The 15,889-nt window shown below is 35.5% G+C and overlaps 1 protein-coding gene across 2 annotated transcripts; it reads right to left on the bottom strand.

Annotated features, from left to right (window-relative positions):
* Nucleotides 1-517: 517 nt before the first annotated feature.
* LOC110038988 (immediate early response 3-interacting protein 1) lies at nucleotides 518-11,977 on the bottom strand. Of its 2 annotated transcripts, none has more exons than XM_020743920.1 (2): nucleotides 11,718-11,977; nucleotides 518-997 (listed from the first exon to the last, which is right to left on the bottom strand). In XM_020743920.1, exon 2 carries the CDS (start codon nucleotides 982-984, stop codon nucleotides 748-750), a length of 237 nt encoding a protein of 78 aa, XP_020599579.1. In that variant the 5' UTR covers nucleotides 985-997; nucleotides 11,718-11,977; the 3' UTR covers nucleotides 518-747. The 2 variants fall into 2 exon arrangements, with proteins under 2 accessions (XP_020599579.1, XP_020599578.1); XM_020743919.1 differs by having other exon boundaries at nucleotides 11,691-11,767.
* Nucleotides 11,978-15,889: the final 3,912 nt, after the last annotated feature.

Here is a 15,889-nt window from a genome sequence, read left to right as displayed (position 1 = left end):
CTGGCCGCCAACTTTCCTGTGGTTTCGCAGCCCGGCCGCCAGCCTGTTGCAGTCAGTCGTCGACAAATAGCCTTCCTCCCATACCGCAACCCAGCCGCCAATTTGCTGTCATCCACCGCCCAACAGCCCCCTTCCTCCTGCCCATGCCGCCAACCACATCCCCTTGATTGTCGTTGCCTGTCATCCATTCTAGGCCCTATTTTCCCTACCCGCAGCCATCCTACCGCTGTCTTACCACCACCATCCTCTTGAGTCCTAGTTTGGGGTTTGTGTTGTGTTATCATTGTTATTTCAATTTTTTGTATGTGTTGTAACCTCTATTTGATTTCTAGCAATAAAGTGCATTTGTCAATGTTGTTTGGGTTAACTCTAATATTATGCCAGTATGATTCGTCTAGTGGAGAATAAGGAAAATGTAAGAATTGTATTAATTGTAATGAAATAAACATATAAATATCAATATTAGCAGACCTTTCTTGCATGCACAATAAGAACTAGTTAAAGCAACAAATAAAGCTGTGGAAAGCAACCGAAAATATTTTTTAACAACTGAGAACATGTTAACAAACAAGATATGTGCCTAATATACGCACATGTAAGAGCAGGCACTTTGTACTTTCATTAAGGGCTTCTAAAAAGGATAAATAACTTCAAAAAAAACAAAATATAAAGCATTTTGGATCATTTTGATGACCACATAGTATGAACAACCCTACATGGCATAGAACTCACAAATTACCTCACATCTCATCCTGAAACTAACTTCACAACCACGATGATTAAGTTCAAGATGATAAGAGGAACTCTCAAGTATTGAGTTGCATATATAAGCCCTATGAGTTGCCCCTTGAGAGATTTTGTTCGGCCACCTGCCGAAACCTCTGAGAAACTCCATCCTCTTGGACCCAGAAATCTGTCCTCATTTAAGATAGCCAATGCATTTGCAAGAAGCAGGAATCCTTCCAGCAAGGTCCACAAGCCCATCCCAGCAGAAAATCTGAACAGAACGACAACCAAAAATCCCTTTGACAATGGTGAATAACGCTAAACAAAAAAAAAAGAGGGGAGAACATCTTATACTGGATAAGATAATACAAGAAACAAAATGCTAAAAGAAATATAAAAAAGGAGCATGAGTCAAACCCATGCTATGGTGACATGTTCGCCGGGAATAAATATGAATCCATGTAAAGGTAATCAAATGATTTGATTATGTTAGGTAAATCAATGCAGTTATTGCATGAATCCTATTTAAAAATTAAATAAATAAATAAATTCATTTCCTATACTGATTTTTTAAATTTAATTTCCATAGGACCTCAAAGTGGGACCAATATTGGCTGATACATTTAACATGCACAAGCTCAGAATTTGGATCCTGACGGATATCCTATCCTTCTAATGGATGAATGCCATATACCATTTTATAATTAGTCTTGAGATGGTTCTCAAAATAAACGTGATCAAACATGAGTAGATTCCACACATTGTTTCAAATCCAAAAATCTCTAAAAATTAAATTTAAAACAATTATAAAATAATTTAGAGGCCATCCGAACTTTGTTCCAACAAATTTATAATTGAGATGATTTTATAAGGTCTTGAAAATCAAACCGGACATTGAACTGAAAGAAAAGGAAGAAGTTTAACGTCAAAGCGCCAATCAAGGTTGAACCAAATATAATTTTAATATGGCTTAAATAATATAAGAATGATGCAAGTATGACATTTTCACCAATCAATATACAACATTCTAAAATGGAACTCTTCGCCATCGAATATTTTGAAAATGATTTTCACAATTTTTTCAAAATTTTGGGATGTGAAATTTAATTATTTTCTCTGTATATTAATTATAAATTTATACAAATGCTTGCAAAAATATATGAAACACTATCACTAGATTGAAATGTCAATGAAGACATAAATTAGAAAAAAAAATTACTAAATTATTTCTTATATTTATAAAATATTCAACATCAAATTAGGTTATATAAATTAAGTAATTTTCAATCCAAATCTTTTATTTCTAGCCTTCTAATAAAAAAAAAGTCATAAGAAAATCAATATTATAGTCTCAAGATTCATGAAACATAGAAGCAGTTTGCTAGTTCCCAAGTACAATCGCCAGTTATGATCAATTTTGGTCAATTAGGTATGAAAATGTATTAGGGACTAGACCAAACTATCTATAAGACTAATCCAAAGCTAAACCGATTAGACTAGCTAGTCCAGTCCTATTTTCAAAACCACAAAATATGCTTCGACGTTATGAATCTAATGGGGCCCAATTCTAAATGACCTCAAAAAGCTAGCAATAAGAATAATTAAACTTTTCTAAAAAGTATGTAAAATGAACAAATCATCAAGTTGATTCGAAAAAATCTTAGAGCACGTAGATCTGAATTTGTTTGGGTGCAACTACACCTTCAAAACCAAAAAAATACATCATGGACCCTGCCTCCTTCCTCCTCACTCCAAACTTTAACCATAGAAATTCTCTATATGAGCTCCTCGCCATCACCTACACCCAATCTGTCATTGCCAATCATGCTAGCAAATTGAATAGTCCATACTACCTCTGGAAAACTCTAATCATGAGCAAATGTATTGGCCAATGAATTGCGAGAAAATACTTCGGTTTGTGCACAATTAGTAAAAGGAATATTGGAAAATTTAAACTTCTAAAAGTAATCATAACCTCCATAGGCAATGAAGTTATGAGTTGTTCACAGCACTAGATTGCTCTCAACAACATTTCACCACAAAAATGAAGGCATTTTGCCATTGTTTTATGTCAGCCCTACATGTCATCCATACACTTTCTTAAATTATTGTGGCTCGCAAAGACATCTAATTAATGAATTATCAAAGAGATACATTTTCCATTATTAAGACAAACAAATCGATACCAAGATAATGACCAATCATCATTGTCTTTTGGTGTCATTAGATACAGCCTATGTTCCAAGTCTTATTTCGGGCTATCCAAGCATCTAATTTTGATGCATCAACTCTATTGCGCTCAGTGTTAAGGGCTTCAAGATAATACATTTCGTTCATCAATGAAAAGCTTCATCCCCAGTGGCCATTATTGCACCCCCACCAAACTATCAATGTCGATTGTTGGCCTAGCACTCGGCCCAATCATTGTATGGCAAAGTTGATGAGGATTGGCCAGAGGTAAAATTATCCAATCACTTTTTTAATAGTGGAAGGTACGATCTAGTGGATTCATTTTTTATAATAATGAAGAAAACTTAAGAAAAAATCAAAACTAGAAAACATAAATCCCTCTCAAAATATATAAATAGGCATCAATTCTTATTATTAAAATTTTAAACTAGAAGCACTTGTGAAAAATAAAGAACTTTGCAATTGTAAGAAGACTACTCGGTTGTTTCCAGGCCAACAAAATAGCACATGTTTGCCAACAACATATATTCAACATCCTCCAACAAAAGACATTCAATGTTAAGCTGATCACACATCGAATATTTGTCAGACAGTTGTTGTCGTCAACCGACATCCAACTCCCAACATTCAATGATGCCCTGCCCTCAATGTCAATCTTCAACCTTCGTAATCTACCAAAATTAGCTAACCAACGACCAACTCCAAGCATGGAATCTCCCCTTCATTGTCATAAAACATCCATTAATCAATGTTGCCCAACTTCCTACTGGAAAAAAGTCTATCAGTGGACTACATCAAATGCAAGCCATTGTCCCTCATTAACATCATCGATTGACGCCCACCATCCTTTGTCGACATCAACATGGCTGCATCCTACTGATACTTCAAGAGTCAGTCTTCAATTGAATTTCTTTGCATAGAACTATTGCCTCCTCCAATTGTAAAGAAGCACAAATCGATTTTTTATGGCTGGCAATATCTTATGGTTTTCTCACCTTGATTTTTCCACATAAAACTCTTTATATGCTCGATTTTCTAGTGCACAACAAGTCTTATCCTTAATTTGTTGATGTATCCATTATTTTAGACTCTAAACTATAAATAGTATGCGAACATCCACTTCTTGTGAGCAACAAAAAACTTTTGAAGGCATGCTTTTGCTAATATTCTGTCAAAGCCTGGCAATCTGGAGGCTGCAACATGCTCAAATTTGCTCTTTAGCATTTTGCAGGACCAACATTATTTTAGACTCTAAACTATAAATAGTATGCGACCATCCACTTAGGATCTACCACTAGAAGTTTATGTAACATAAATGACATCGTTCGGCAGATAAACTCTTGGAAGCTGGATGCAAAACTTCCACCAGCTCTAATAGGTTTTAATAACAAAGCAAGGGAATATCTCTAAGAATTTATATGATTGTCCTTTATTTTCCAGACATCAATTAACAATTATATCCACCAGATGAAACATGTAAGAGAAACGTGTCAAAGTTCAGATTCCACGAATTATCTGTGTTTGTACTGTATGCAAGTCATAAAACTCCACAAGAATGAGATTTTATATTCTTTCTATTTTCTAAATTAAAACCTTTTCGTCTTTCAGGCTTTTAGCGCTTTACATAGAATGTCAATTATCCTTCATGCATTCAAGCAAAAACAATTCTCCGCTAGCATTGTTAGACAAACTCTAACTGGGAACGATAGTCACTTGAAGCTTGCATCATCCTCAAGCCTACAGTTAAAGCTTACAATCTCCTCGAGCCTGTTATTCTTCCACTGATGATCAAATTACAACCTAAAAAGGAAACAATACTACACTGATCAGAAATAATTCTATAATGAAAACCAAACTACAGCGACAACTATGGTTTACGGAGTAAGCACAGTTCTCCCAACATTCAACCAATTAGTAGGGACAAGAAACTTTATAAAAGAAGTTTAGAGCTTATGACCAAGTGGCGCATTAACAGGTAGCGCACAAAACGATCTGAATCAAAAGTGAAAGAGGGAATCAAGAGAATATTACCATTAAGGAAGGTGGGATTGACGGCTGTCGGATCGCTGGGATGTCCGGTTGTTAGATACCCGGAGAGGTAAAATGCAATGGAAGAGAAATTGGGATGATCAATCGAACAAGTTAACAATTATGAACAGTACTAAGGACCGTGAATGAGGAATGTCGCATAACTATATTGGTTGAAGAAAAAAAATTAAAGTTGAGTAACCGTTCTATAAAAAAGTAAATTTATTAGTTGTTGTTTAACACTCCTTTATGATAATATAGCATTTTTATCAAAATTATTTGGTTATATTTTTTAACCAAAATAATAGATAATATAGCATTCCTACCCTTGAATTATAATTTGTCCATGAATCATACCCAAAAGGTTAGAGCGTAAGAAAGAAAAGAGAAACACGTAAATAAATGAACAATAATAAATAGTAAACTATCTTGTCTGTTCGTCTTTTCTAATAAAATTATCTCATTATTTATTGAAAATGGTGCAAAATATGAGATTATATTTATGCCCCTGGTTTAATATGGGCTATATAGGATATTCTACATATTTTACATGTATGAGTATATTGATCGGTTGCTCAATGACTCGGTTGAGTGTACTACCATGACTTCGATTTGGTAAGGTTGATTCAGTAGACTAGGTTGAGCCGGTGCAATTGGCCGACTGAACTGATTAGCTTCGAATAGGCGGGACTAACATAATCGAACAAACTTTGTCGATCGGTTGATCAATTCTAACCATCAACCCTCGATCCCAAAAAGGGGAGCACCTACCAACAGAACGAAGCTAGGCTACCAAGAGGAGAATGAACCAACGTAACTCTATAGGTAGTTTATTCCTTAACGAGAAAACTTTTGGGATGATTATGAGGCTATATTGTTTTGTCAATTTTTGGTCCCTAATGAGAAAATTTGGGCGCATCCGTGGGATGCTGGTGATGGCGAGGAATTGGATTCTTTATTCGGGTTGGATCTATAGAGAGGTGGGTTAAGGCCTTCTCTCAAATTTTTAACTCAGGTGTCTGTCAGTCTTGGTCTAATTCGATCAAGTCGGGCTCAGGTCATTCTTTTTGTCCTTCTCCTGACTCGATTAGCCTTCATCCTTGGCTTGGATAGTTGCATTCAATTAGATAAGTAGGGCATCCTGGTCTCCTATCGGTGGACCCTTCTTTGTTGTACTTTATTCCTTATGAATTGTTGGATCTCCTCATGATTCATGCTAGCACATTCCTGATGTTCAATTTTTAGTTTCTCAATTCTCATATTTCATGAAAGCAATGATGCGATAAGAATAGATAAATGCCAAAAAGGATATTATTTTATTTTGTAATCATAGCTTCAATAATCAAACTCTCGAGATTTTCATGCTCACGACTTATAAATATGATGTGATTATACTCTGTTAATATTCCATATTTGTTATGTATTTCATTATCTAAGTCGGCCAGCTTTCAAATAATTTTATGGAGAACGACTCAAACCCTTCTTATGTGTTTCCAAGCAGAAAATGGAGTCTGCTGCCTTCGAAAAGCCGGTGGCATGATATCGCTTGGAAGGTGAGAAGAAGAGGAAGAGAAAAATTGACATCAAGAAGAAAAAAAAAATGAGCCAGCAAACCTGGTGGGGTTGTCTAGCTCTTTTCACGGTTCTCAACGGATGATGGAGGTAGGTAGGTTGGCCCGACTGTCGATTCATCGATTCAACCTCCTATCGTGGCTCGAGATCTTCTAGCAGAAAAAATTGCGCGGGAAGCAATATGTTCTCTACCGCAACCTGAGGCTCGGGCTACTGGTATTCTGCTGCCTTCTGGGATACAAGAATTTGTGTGCTCTATTGCCACCTAATGAGGGTGGTGAGTCGATTATATGGACTGAGTTGCATGTACTATTTGGTATAAGGAGTCTTGGTCTTACTTATTTAGTTCACTTTTTTTTCTTTTCTCATGTTGTCTTTTGATGCAACAGGGCAATACATGTTGAAGGCTCGTCTTAGGCAAATGTTGGTCATGGTCTGACTGTGGCACCAGTAGTGGCAACCTAGAAATCGGTTGGGAGTGAGGATGGCAGGGATGATCGCCCTGGCAGTCCTCTTGAGGCCCACAGGGAAATAATTGATGGATGTTGAATGTCCTCTAGATCGTTTGCTCGCCACCTAGACGAGATTTGAGGATTCCTTCATTCAAGTTGCTGGGATCAAGCGAGAGGAGGAGATACGCGAGTTGCAGGAGGGGTGGTTTATCCTTCATCTCGAACAATTGAACATTCGGGCTACATGCTATATTCTCTGGATTTAAGCCTAGACGGATCAATTTAAATTTAGGGAAGAAGTCTTGTATAAGAGGCTACTTTGGAAGGGATATATCTCGACCGAAGTTGCTCATTATTTTCTTGTAAAGTACTTCCTATCAAAATAATTTTCAAATATAATTTACAATGCTTAATTTCAAAACAAAGTATTATTTTCTTCTCTAATCATATGTTGACGTAATATTTATGACAAAGTGTTTTTATAAATAACTATATTGTTTCATTTTTACCTCTGTACTACAGTCCAATTTCTGTCGTTACACTATATATATGGATTAAATCACACTATTTTTCTTCTCTTTTGCTCTCCTTGTTTCTTCTTACTTAGCTTTGTGGTTTGATACTCTGTGTTTTGTTCTAAAAGCTTCAAATTATGCTCCTAAGAATTTCGAGTCGATCATCTCGCCTGAGCGGTCAATCATGACACCGGAAGAGGTCTCCTGTTAGATCATACTTGCATCTTGGATCCCGCTATCAAGCTCTGGGCTATTTGATAAAACAACCTAGCAATGAGCTAAAATGGGAATGATCTCTATTTTTATCAAGATCAGTTCAAATGTGGTCTGAAACTATTGTCTTGCCATGAGTTACGTGCAATCTTCAATTACTTAGTCATCCTCACTCCACCAAGATTGTGTCGAACTCCATAACCACTATCATGATGTATGTTATCTTCTATGGTCGAGCCGGAATAGCGTGATCCAGAGAGCTCTTTAGTTACATGTTTTCTTTCCAAGTTGGCCTAGGAGCTACGTACAATTTTCATTGGCTGACATGTTTCAATTATTGGGTGTGACCAAATAAATAATTGGAAGTTGTGTTTCTTTCTCTGCTGTTCTTTCTTGAGTTGGGGCACATAGAGTGTTCTTAACAGAAGATGTGGTCAAGAAGAAGAAGAAGATAATGTCATACCAAATAAGGGACAAAGGAACATAGATTGATGGAAGGTGTTTCTCTGTCATTCAATAATTTAATCTGATAATTGTTGATCGAGTACAACAGTTGGGGAAGTATGATCTAGTGACAACAAAGCTCTGGGTCGCTTCGAATGCTGAGGAGGCTAAACAAGATGTGGCAGTTGTCGCTCAGGATGCCGGAAGAAAACCCGAGTGAAGCCTGCCTGTCCCAAGGCTGCAGTGATGGCTTGTGCTAGAGAGGACACGAAAGGTGCATAATTAGTTTGTTTCATATGTGTATCGTACATTGTAATTCAAATAATTGTCATCATGTGAATTAGTACTTATCAGGATGAAAGTTAAAATTCTTTGTTAGGTGCAGGCCTATTTGGCGTATGACACCAAGATGTTGAACGGTTATCAAGCTGATTAGAAGCAACTGACACCGAAGCGAGAGGGGCGGGGAGGGGGTCCCCTCAATTTGAGTTGTAGGTGAAGGATGAAGTTAGTCAACCTTCATGGTCACTCCATGTGCTTCTGATTCGGAGCTCGATCATGAGCCCACACTGACCATCCGAGAAAAAGAAATGCACCTTCAGAAAGGGAAGGTTCCAGTCATCGGCATGAGCAACTCATGCCTGCGTAGTTCCCCATACAAACGAAAAGGGTGAAGGTGTTCACAAACTCTGACGAATGATTCACCCTCATTAGCATGAAAAGAGACTAGTATTTGAATTCTTCTAACCTAGCTATGTATGCCTCGATGACATGTGTCAATTTTAAGTCATTTTACCTATCATGTTCCCTACATTTTACATCCTAATTTTAATTATTTAACACATATTTACGCATGAGAAAGCTATTTTGTTAATGTTGTGTGGGGTGGATGAAGTGAATACGAAATATATGAAATGAGAAAATACATCAAGAAAGTGTCTCGAAGCGGTGTGATCATGCTTAAAGGCGGTGTACCCACACCATTGATCGAACAATACTGGCGTCAACACGCACGAAAATGGCATGGTCATGCCATGGGTTGCAGTAGAACAGCGTAATCACACCGACCCTGGCTAAAGAATGACATGACCTTGCCAGAAATGGGTGTGGCCATGCCAACGAGCGAAAAACACTTTAAGAAAGAAGTTTGATGGCACAAATCATATTTTTTGCTGTAAAATTAGATCTTAGGGCTTCTAAAAGGGACTCGTGCATCAGAGAAGGCTTGGAGGCTAAAATAGGGGAGTTTGGGAGAGGGACCTATTGAGGGATTTCTTCATCCTTGGGTTGAAACCTTCAAAGGAAAGGTTTTTTTATGGACAATGTTGTTGATTAACTTTCGATCTTTATTTACCCATTATTTGTCCAATATTGAAGTTAAAATGTTTTGTGAACTGCGACCTATAACCATTGTAGTGGAAACGAAGGGTTAACCACAAAATCCCGAGAAGATAGACATATTCCAGTGGAATTCTGCAATCATCTCAGGGGATCGGTAAAGTTATTTGGAATGTCATGGGGATTGGGGAAGCCTCAAATTCATGGATTATAGGCTTCCTTTGGCATAGGCATAAGCATAGGGAGTAGCTTATCCCCGATTGACAACAATCATGTAGAAAAAATATTTTGGAAAACCACAATCGCCATGATCCCCAAATCATATAGGCTTGAGCCTCATTTATCTCGAAGGAACTCACCAAATTTTTCCTCCTGTGTTTTGCTTTCCTTTACCTCTAAGTACTATGGTGTGCTAGGACCTTAAAACTTAAAAAATTTCTTTTTATATTCGTCAAGCTAGGTTAACATAAATAGTAAACAGAGATGTTTATATGGAAACAAATATTACACTTTCCATGTGAGATGGATATGCAATACTTTTGAGCCGCAGTACTACTTAACATGTGAGTTTACATTATACGGTTGACTTACGTCCCAGTAAGTAGGGGTGTAAATGAACCAAATACAAATGAACAAAACTTTTTTCGTGTTCGGTTCGTTTGAAATAGGTTCGTGTTCGAAATTGTTTGTGAAGTTACTGTTCATGTTAGGTTCGATTTGTTCGAAATTAATTTGAATTATTTGAAATATTTGAATTGTTAGAATTGTTTAAAATATTTGAATTGTTAGAATTATTCAAACTGTTTGGATTATTCGAATTGTTCGAATTGTTTGAAATTTTTCAAATTTATTGGTATTGTTTGAATTGTTAAATAGACAATAATTTAATTATTAATTTCCAAATTACTAAAAACAATAAATACCATTACATTTAAAACTAAAAAAAAACCAATTAATTCAATTAAAATCATAATCTCCATATCTCAAGTTAGACAACATGAGAAAAAACTAATGAACTTCAAAAATTGGATTCCACCAAATTACAGCGGATGCGCTTCAACATGACTGGACTTTGGGTTCTACTTCAAAAATGTTGGCTGGCAGGAAGCCAAAGATCACCATAGAACAAAAATTGGATTCCACCAAATTACAATGTTTAATCAAGAATATGTATTCCATCTAGAACATTGATTTCTTCATTCTTCATTTTAGGATTTTTTTTTTTTCAATGTCTACTGTTTTGTAAATTAAAATCATGTCTTTTAGGGCCATATTTATGAAGATTTACGGCTGAAAATCTTCAAAGTATGTGGCTTTGCTTCAGCTTTTGAATTAATTGGATCCCGAACAACTATTTTTGCAGATTCTAAAGAAAATTTTGTTGACAATATATGTGCAAAATTTGATCATGATGGGTTTCAAAATTCTCAAAATAAATTCACGGGGCATTTACATACATAGCACACAATTCTTTAATATTTACATTTCTCACATCTAAACTTAGAGCCACATAAATTTTCATACAATCTTAAATCCCATTGTAAAATAAATCATGGATTTAGTAAATTCTGGAGGAAGTAAGCTTTATAACATTAATGCTTACAAGCTTAAATCTGTATAAAGAGCAAAGGGTTGAGAAAAATTCATTCTTTTCACTAGTAACCTTATAATGTTGTTTCAATCTTCTACAATACCTGCCACATAATTTCTTTGGATTAACATATCAAACACCTAGAGTTTGATATGTTCAGGACTATTATCAATGAGCTATATAAGGACATAAGAGATTAAAATATGGTGACATTCTTATCTTGAGAATGAAAATTAAAGCTATTTGTTTAAAAGCCCTTATAGTTCTGTTTTTTGTAGTTTCAATACTTTGCTAACAAGGACAGTAGATTAACATATTTTGTGAACAAGAGAAACTAAATATGATTTGGTTTTCTTAATACCTTTGCCGTGCTTCTGGGGGTTGACATGAATTTTTAGTAGTGCCCTTAGGATTTATCAAAAGTAGGATTTAACAAAAATTATAATATCAGAACTCATCCAAAATAAAAGAAGATCTAGAGGTAATATTCGAGATTTCACTCCTAAAAGTTTCAAAAACTAGGTTTCAGTAAAATAAATAAATAAATCTAAAAGAAATTTGAGAAAATTCAAGCTGAGAGGCAAACTTGAAAATAAATATGATATATTAAAGAAAATATACTCAAAGATGACACATCGGTAGCCTTACGAGCAATCAAGCAATGATACCGAGCAGGCGAGCAGGCGAGCAGGCGAGCAGGCGAGCAGGCGCCGGCTCGAAGATAAATAGAAGTGGAGATTAGAGAACGAACACAAAAGGCAAACCCTAAGCTCTCTCAATCGGGGTGAAAGCTTTTCGTGATTTTGAGAGGAGAAAGAGCAGGCTTGGAAGAGGGAGAGGCGGACGAACGGCCCGAACCCGAAAGCTTTCGAGAGAGGGAAAGGGTGAGGCGAGGCCGGTTGGTTAGAATTAGGGTGTTTAGGATTTCGAATATTATATAACTTATATATATAAATATATAATATGTATATTAATATAACCAATACTAATAAAGTATTATTGCTATTAATAATTTAATAAAATATCATAATTTTTTATATAGAACTATTTTAAATTATTTTATATTTTAAATAATAATGATTCGTACGTGAACAAACACATCATTGTTCGTTTTCGGTTCATTTAACAAACCGAACGAAAAACATTTTTAGTGTTCGTCTCATTTGTTTATCGAATAAATCAAACGCGTGCTCCCTGTCGAGTCAAACACAAACTGTTCGCAAATAACTTGTTCTTTTTACATCCCTACCAGCAAGTTTTTGGTACGTCAAGAAGTTATTTGGCACCGTTACTAGAGAAATACATTAATATTTGTTTTTGTTGTTGGGAATACTTTAGTTGAAAATTTTAATATCTGCGTTTAACATTTTTTTTGTGGCTTTTTTTTTTTTTGTGACCTTTTCTTTCAATTCTTACAATTGTATTATTTTTGTTCTCATTGCAGATGTTAAATAATTTAAAAAAACTAAAAAAAAAAATCAAAAGGCAAAAAATATTTTATTGTTAATTTATTTTTTGTTTTTGTTTCGCATAGTGTGTGTTACATGTGCATGTTAGTTTGTTGGCATAACTATGTGAGTTAGTGTGTTCTTTATTGCATGAATGATTGTTAACTTATCTTATTTATGTTTGAGGGAGCTGAGGCTGACCTCGCTCCTTTTGAACCTAAAATTGATTGCACGTTTAGAAGTTTAGGAGATCACACTTGACTTCTGAATCACCTGTTGAGATGGCTAACCCTAACTCACCCACAATGAAACCACTTAGAGACTATTTCAACACTTTTGCTGAAGAGATTCACATGAGCATCAATTGCTCTAATGTTGAGGCTAACATTTTTTAGTTGCATCCTGTTATAATTTAAATAGTTCAATACAATCACTTTGAGCAACTTGCCACTGAAGACTCCATTCTTCATTTGGGCAATTTTCTTAAATTATGTGCCACCTTATGGTACAACGGTGTCTCCAGTGATGTTGTTAAACTGTGATTTTTTATTTTTTCCCTAAGAGTGGAAGCTTTTCGTGATTTTCAGAGGAGAAAGAGAAGGCTTGGAAGAGGGAGAGGCGGGCGAACGGCCCAAACCCGAAAGCTTTCGAGAGAGAGGGGAAGGGTGAGGCGAGGCCGATTGGTCAGAATTAGAGTGTTTAGGGTTTCAAATATTATATAACTTATGTATATATATATACAATATTTATATTAATATAACCAATACTAATAAAGTATTATTGCTATTAATAATTTAATAAAATATCATAATTTTTTATATAGAACTATTTTAAATTATTTTATATTTTAAATAATAATGATTCGTACGTGAACAAACACATCATTGTTCGTTTTCGGTTCATTTAACAAACCGAACGAAAAACATTTTTAGTGTTCGTCTCATTTGTTTATCGAATAAATCAAACGCGTACTCCCTGTCGAGTCAAACACAAACTGTTCGCAAATAACTTGTTCTTTTTACATCCCTACCAGCAAGTTTTGGTACGTCAAGTTATTTGGCACCGTTACTAGAGAAATACATTAATATTTGTTTTTGTTGTTGGGAATACTTTAGTTGAAAATTTTAATATCTGCGTTTAACATTTTTTTTGTGGCTTTTTCTTTCAATTCTTACAATTGTATTATTTTTGTTCTCTTTGCAGATGCTAAATAGTTTAAAAAAACTAAAAATAAAATCAAAAGGTCAAAAATATTTTATTGTTAATTTATTTTTTTGTTTTTGTTTCGCATAGTGTGTGTTACATTTGCATGTTAGCTTGTTGGCATAACTATGTGAGTTAGTGTGTTGTTTATTGCATGAATGATTGTTAACTTATCTTCTTTATGTTTGAGGGAGCTAAGGCTGACCTCACTCCTTTTGAACCTAAGATTGATCACACATTTAGAAGTTTAGGAGATCACACTTGACTTCTGAATCACCTGTTGAGATGGCTAACCCTAACTCACCCACAATGAAACCACTTAGAGACTATTTCAACACTTTTGCTGAAGAGATTCACATGAGCATCAATTGCTCTAATGTTGAGGCTAACATTTTTTAGTTGCATCCTGTTATAATTTAAATGGTTCAAAACAATCACTTTGAGCAACTTGCCACTGAAGACCCCAACCTTCACCTGGGCAATTTTCTTAAATTGTGTGCCACCTTATGGTACAACGGTGTCTCCAGTGATGTTGTTAAACTGTGGCTTTTTATTTTTTCCTTAAGAGATAAGGCTAAGTTATGCTTAATTTTCTTGCCCTAGTATCAATCACAACCTAAAATGACTTAACACAAAAATTTCTTGCCAAATACTTTCATTTATCTAAAACTACAAAACTTAGGAATGACATCACCTCATTCACTTAAATTGATGGAGAATCCACTTATGAGGCATGGGAGAGGTTCAAAGAACTGCTTATGAGATGCTCACATCATGTTATATCTGATTGACTAATCATTCAAACTTTTTACAATGGTTTGTTAGGTTCCCTAAGATTCGTAATAGATATCGCGAGAAGAGGAACACTCTTGTCAAGCCTACCAATTAATAAAATAAATGACCAACAATAATTTTTAATGGATCGTTGAAACAGTGACACCCCAGAAAGTAGTCAGTGTCCATGAATCTAATGTCTTAGCTATCCTAGCTACCAAAGTGGTTGTAATTTCTAAAGATTAAATAATTTTGGGATGAATATGTTGCATGGACTGTCACCCAATGATGGGTTAATTCAAGGACCGACGATAGATCCTAATATCTCTACCTTAGAATATGTAAATGTCATATGAAATTACGGGCATAACCCATATTCTAACGCCTATAACTTGGGCTGAAGGAAACATCTAAATTTATCTTGCAATAACCACAATCAGAAATAAGGGAACAATCAAAGCAACTACATAGGTAATTGGCAAAACCCAGGAAAACAACCCCAGAAACCACAATACCCACCAAGATTCCAGGCTAGTTCCCAAAACCAAAAGAAACCGTCTATCAGGAAATTAATCATTCAATTGGGGAACACTTTACACAGCCAGGTAGTAACCATAAAATTTGGAAACACAACTAGGACAGTTGGCGAACATAATAAACAATAGACCCTCATAAGCACTGATAAGCAATATCAAAGTAAATCAAAAAGATCAAAATTTAGAGCAGTGCAAGGTGTTAGGAATCAGGGGCTAGAGTATAAAAGGAAGCTTACCAACTAGAAGCTAATGTAGTTTTGAGACATATGTTAGGAAAAGTGTCATCTGCAATCCAAATTGACCCGATAGAAAGATTTTCACCTCCATTCCCTCAAAAGCTGCAAAAGTTCAACAAGGAACCTTGTAGTTTTACCATCCCATATGTCATAGAAATAGAGTTTAGTGAAAAGGCACTATGTGATCTAGGGGCTAGTGTCAATCTCATACCTCTAAACATTTTCACACAACGGGGGAGAGGAGAAATAAAGCCTGCCGATTTGACCCTCTAGTTAGCAGACTAATATGTGGCTCACCCCTTAGGCATGGTGGAAAGCCTAACCATTACTGTGAAAAGATTTATGTTCTCGATTATTTTGTAATCTAGGATTTTAAAGCTGATAAGGATTGTATATGATTATAGGAAGACCTTTCTTAACGATTAGCAAAGTCATTATTGATGTTAAGGAGGGGAATGTAATTGTTGACCTCACTTTTGGTTGAGGTCTAGAAAACTTCTTTAGTAGCCTAGGTCTAGCCATAGGACTTTCCTATTGACCAGTCTTAGAAAATTAGAAGAGGTACCCCACCATTAGAAATTCAAACTCTTCTCTTTGCTCAACGAACGAAAAACATTTTTAGT

Source organism: Phalaenopsis equestris, unplaced genomic scaffold, assembly GCF_001263595.1.
Source record: "Phalaenopsis equestris unplaced genomic scaffold, ASM126359v1 Scaffold234658, whole genome shotgun sequence".
NCBI classification, from domain to species: Eukaryota; Viridiplantae; Streptophyta; class Magnoliopsida; order Asparagales; family Orchidaceae; genus Phalaenopsis; species Phalaenopsis equestris.
This window is presented reverse-complemented; position numbering and strand designations above follow the sequence as displayed.